General features: G+C 42.8%; 1 protein-coding gene across 1 annotated transcript; it reads right to left on the bottom strand.

Moving 5' to 3' along the window:
• Positions 1 to 3,235: 3,235 nt before the first annotated feature.
• Positions 3,236 to 4,432, bottom strand: LOC132181857 (uncharacterized). The gene is made up of 2 exons (XM_059595088.1): positions 4,256 to 4,432; positions 3,236 to 4,162 (listed from the first exon to the last, which is right to left on the bottom strand). The coding sequence occupies exons 1-2, from the start codon at positions 4,430 to 4,432 to the stop codon at positions 3,236 to 3,238; spliced, it is 1,104 nt and encodes a 367-aa protein (XP_059451071.1).
• Positions 4,433 to 5,034: the final 602 nt, after the last annotated feature.

Here is a 5,034-nt window from a genome sequence, read left to right as displayed (position 1 = left end):
GGGTCAAAGGGTAAAACGGTAGTTTTGAGAGAAAAGTAAAAGGAAGTGCTTGCATATCTCATAACTTACTTGCTATTCTTGCATTAATTGTCAATTATTTTATTATTTGTGCAAAACTGAGATTATGGCATAAAATCTGCATAGCATGTTTTATAGCATCTTGGTGTTGTGGCTAATTACTGAGTTGTCGAACTCACCCCTTTTCCCTTTAAATTTTTCAAATGTCGCTACACATTATAGTTTTAAGAATGGGGCTTCCAGTGGGTGTCCTTATACTTGAGGACCCGATCATATGGCCTTACGCCTAGGACACATGGACTTATTGTTTTGCAGAGCCGTAGGAGTTGCAGAGTCTGGAATTCCAGTAGGTTGCAAGGATCAAGCCATTACTGTGCAGACTTTTGTTTTTTTATTTTGTAGACTGCACAATTTTTGTTATTTTGTATATAGGAGGACATTTGACGCATGGGAAGGTTATAACCTCCCTATAATCGTCACTTTTGGTTATGCCTCCTAGCAAGGCTTGTAATGTTTATTTTTGGAATCCCAGCTTATATGTATACAAGATGTTATAAATGTTTATATTAAAGCACTCGTTTTATAATTTATTGCCTCCCTATCTTTCCTTGGTTTAATAATTAATATTGTAACAATAATTATATTCCTTAATTGTTGCGAGTCCTTTTAAGTTCTCATTTCCTTTATTCACCTTAATCGGGGGCGTGACACCATGCCTAGGGAAGACAGATTGTACTACACCCTAGTTTAGTGTATTTTAGGTAGACAGTTCGTGCCAACCGAAGATGGGTTATACTATTCCATTGATTGTATGTATCCTATTAAGGAATTAGATAGGCAATTCCTAGGGAAGACAAATCGTACCGCATCTTAGTGGTTAGGTGGACGGTCTGTGCCAACCGAAGATGGTTTATACTTATTCCTTAATGATGGTATTTTCTTGACTACTCGAGTGAGACGAGACCTATATCATGCATAGTATGAATCTCCCTTATTAATTTATGATTGACCATTGTTATGCGGTTAGTGGTGAAATCAACCCCCTATTCTATCTCTCATAACTATTTATTTTTTCTTTTATTTTTAAGCATTTAATTTAAAAACAAAATCAAAACTTCTTTTAATTAAGTTATATTTGATCTTGACAAGCTTAATAACAACACCTACGCAGTTCTTGAGGTTCGACACCCTCTATATAGGCCTATCCTATAAGGATTCGCTTTATTGCGAGTGGTTAATTTTATTATTGATATTTTGGACACAAAAAGACCACATCAATTTTTGTCGCCGCTGCTGGGGACTGCTTAACGGTTGCGTTATTAAGTTTTAAAGATTAAATTTAGCTTAATTATTTCTTGCTTTCCTTTATTTTCTGTTTTTGTTTCTTTTTTCATTGTTGTTATTTTTGGATTTTTTTTTTATTATTATTTTTCTGCTCAAGTCCATAGCTGCCATTGTTCATCAGCAAGCTGCACTTGAGCTCAATAACTCTGCGCTCGAGCCTACAATCGGCAGTGTGCTTGAGCGCCTTTGCATTACGATCGAGTGCATTTGCAAACACTTGCCAGAGTCCAACAAGCTACGCGTGAGCACATCACCCCTACCCCCAAGCGCTATCGACAGTGCGCTCGAGCGCACTCTGTAGTGCGATCGAGCACACCTACGACAACCTGCCAGAATCCAGCAGCTGCAGCCTCTTTTTGGGCCATTCGTGAGTTTTCAATTTTTGTTTTTATTTTTGTTTTGTTTTGTTATTTTATTTTATTTTCGTTATTTTAGTCATGTGGGGAGACATTCCAACACCCCATGGACCATGTTCATATTGTTATAGTCCTTATCACCATGTTAGAGATTGTTCTACTGCCGGACAATTTTCTAATTATTCTTATGAGCATATGAACAGACCATTCTCTAGACCTGGTTAGTCCATGGACCCTCCGGAATAGGTAGTGGGATATACAAAGCGGCATTTGTAGCCACTCCTTTTGATACTTGGCACACCCTACAGCAGCGCGCCAACTTCTCTACTTCCTTTCTCATGCTTGGCCAATAAAACTTCTCTACCACCAGCTGGAACGTTTTGTCCCGCCCCATGTGCCCTTCATTATGGCGCTCTTGAATAATCCGCAACCAGAGACTACCCTTGGGGATGCATAGCTGAGTGCCCTTGAGGAGGAACCCATTATGTAGCCTAAAATCACTCCAATTTCCCAACAACACATCATCAACAATTGGGCCAAAAAGATGGTCAGTTGATAAAAAATCTTTGAAAAGTTCAAAACCAATTACCTCATTTGCCATGGTGGTCAAGAGTGTTGACTTTCGGCTAAGGGTGTCGGCCACTTTGTTCAAAGCTCCCGACTTGTGTTTGATGGTGAAGGAGAATTGTTGCACATATGCAGCCCACTTTGCATGCCGGGAGGAGGAGAGCTTATCTTGACTATTGAGGTGCTTCAACGCCTCATAATCCGAGTACAAGATGAAATCATTGTAGGCGAGGTAGGAACTCCAATGCCACAATGATTGCACTAAGGCGTAAAACTCCACATCATAAGTGCTATAGTTAAGCCTTGAACCACTGAACTTTTCAGTAAAAAATGCCACCGGTCTTCCACCTTGACTTAGAACCGCTCCAATGCCGACCTTGGAAGCGTCACAATGCAACTCAAATGGCAATTCAAAATCTGGAAGGACAAGTAGTGGAGCCGTCGTCAACTTGAGTTTAATTAACTAAAATGCTTCAGTAGCCGCCTCATTCCAAGAGAATTTCCCCTCCATGCATTCCATGATAGATGCCATGATGGTGCTAAAATTATGAATGAAACGCCTATAAAAGGACACCAATCCATGGAAACTTCGTACCTCGTGTAATGTTGTAGGAGTGGGCCAATCCCGAACAACCACCACTTTTGCTTCGTCCACCGCCAACCCGTCTTTAGACACCACATAGCCAAGAAAAAGCACCGAATTTGTCATGAATGAGCACTTGGCTGGAGATGCGTAGAACTTCTCTTTTCGGAGCACTTGAAGTACTTCCCTCATATGTAGATGGCGCGTCTCTCTATTGGGGCTGTAAATAAGTATATCATTAAAGTACACAACGACAAACCAACCTATAAAAGGCCAAAAAGCTTGGTTCATCACCCTCATGAATGTGCTAGGTGCATTAGATAATCCGAACGACATTACCAACCATTCGAAGAGTCCCTCCCTCGTTTTAAACGCTGTTTTCCAACTCATCACTTGGTCTCACCCGAATTTGATGGTATCCACTCCTTAGGTCCAGCTTGGTGAACATCGTTGCCCCACTCAATTGATCTAACAAATCATCCAACCGGGGAATAGGGCACCGATATCTCACAGTGATCTTGTTTATGGCCCTACTATCCACACACATCCTCCAAGACCTATCCTTCTTAGGGGTGAGTAAAGCCGGTACTGCATAAGGACTCAATCTCTCTCGAATGTGTCCTTTGGGTAATAACCCCTCCACTTGTTGTCTCAACTCTTCATGCTCTTTGGGGCTCATGCGGTAGTGTGGTCGGTTGGGTAGACTCAATCCCGGCACCAAATCAATTTGGTGTTGTATGTCACGAAGATGAGGTAGCTCATCAGGTAATTCAACCGGAAATACATCTGCAAATTCTTTGACTAAACCCTTGGCTTCTTCCGGCACCTCTTCAATCTTCTTGCCCTTTTTACCCACTAGTAAGTACCCACAATCCGCTTCTAGCATCTCCTTAACGAACTCATGTCTAGCCAACAATATTTGACCCGTTTCAGTTGAAGGTTTGGGACTTTCACCCGGATCAAGTAGGAGAGTGAGCTTCACTTTGTCAACCAAGAAACTGTATGTGTTCTTCCTTCTGTCATGATGCACATTCCTATCATATTGCCATGGTCTCCCGAGTAGTACATGGCACGCATCCATCGCCACCACGTCACACCACACCTTATCCTTATATCTCTCCCCAATTGAAAAATTTACAAGGCAACGTTTAGACACAATTACCTCGTCCCCTTTCTTGAGCCACTCCAAGCGATATGGTGTAGGGTATTTTTCCATTACAAGTCCCAATTTCCGAACCGCTTCTTCAGCCACGACGTTCTCACAGTTGCTCCCATCAATAACAAGTTTGCACCCCTTACCTCCAACCGTGCAAATTGTGTGGAAAAGATTATGGCGCTATCCGTTGTCTCCTTCTACCTTCCAGGGTGTATAACATATCCTTCGCACCATCAATAAAGGAGTGTCAACCCTAGTGGCAAATTCTTCTTCGGCCCCATCGAAATCGTCAAAATTTGCTGCTTGCTCTTCTCCATCGCCTTGCTCATCAAAGGCTTCTCCCGAATCGACGAGTAGCACCTTTCCATACTTTTCACCTTTGCGACAATCCGCCATCCGGTGGCCCATCTCTCCACAATGAAAACACTTGGGCCCGGTTGCAGCCTCGGGTCAGCTTGGTTGCCCCATGGGTGTGGGGTTTTTACTTGGGCCGGTCACTTGGGAAGGGGTCTCCCGAGTTGTGAACGGAACCCTTGACCGGTTGTAGCTTCCACCGCCGCTTCGTCCAAATGAGTTGAATGACCCACGTGCCGACGCTTTCTCAATTAACAACGCCCTTTGGTGAGCCTCCGACACCTTGGCGAGGTCAAATAGGTTCAATGTGTCTTGAATTTGTGGCCGCAAACCCCCAATATATCGGGACACTAATTGTTCTTTTGTCAAGGACAAATCAACTCGTGTCAATAATTTGTAGAACTCCTCCGTGTATTCATCTACGGATTTCAAACCTTGACTCCAATTTAGCAACCATTGATACATGGTTCGTAGGTAATTGTGTGGCAAAAAGGCGGGTCGCAACTTTCCCAATAATTGCTCCCAATTGTCGAGCTTTCTCTTGCCCTTGCGTGCCCTAGCTTGCTTTAATTGCTGCCACCATGCTGCAGCCCTTCCCTGAAATTTGGTTGCGACCAAAGAAACTCACCGATCTTTCGGTACCTCCTTGAAGTCGA

The sequence above is a fragment of the Corylus avellana genome, chromosome ca5 (genome assembly GCF_901000735.1).
Source record: "Corylus avellana chromosome ca5, CavTom2PMs-1.0".
Classification (NCBI taxonomy): Eukaryota; Viridiplantae; Streptophyta; class Magnoliopsida; order Fagales; family Betulaceae; genus Corylus; species Corylus avellana.
The sequence above is the reverse complement of the archived record's forward strand: the minus strand, read 5'-3'. Positions and strand labels throughout refer to the sequence as shown.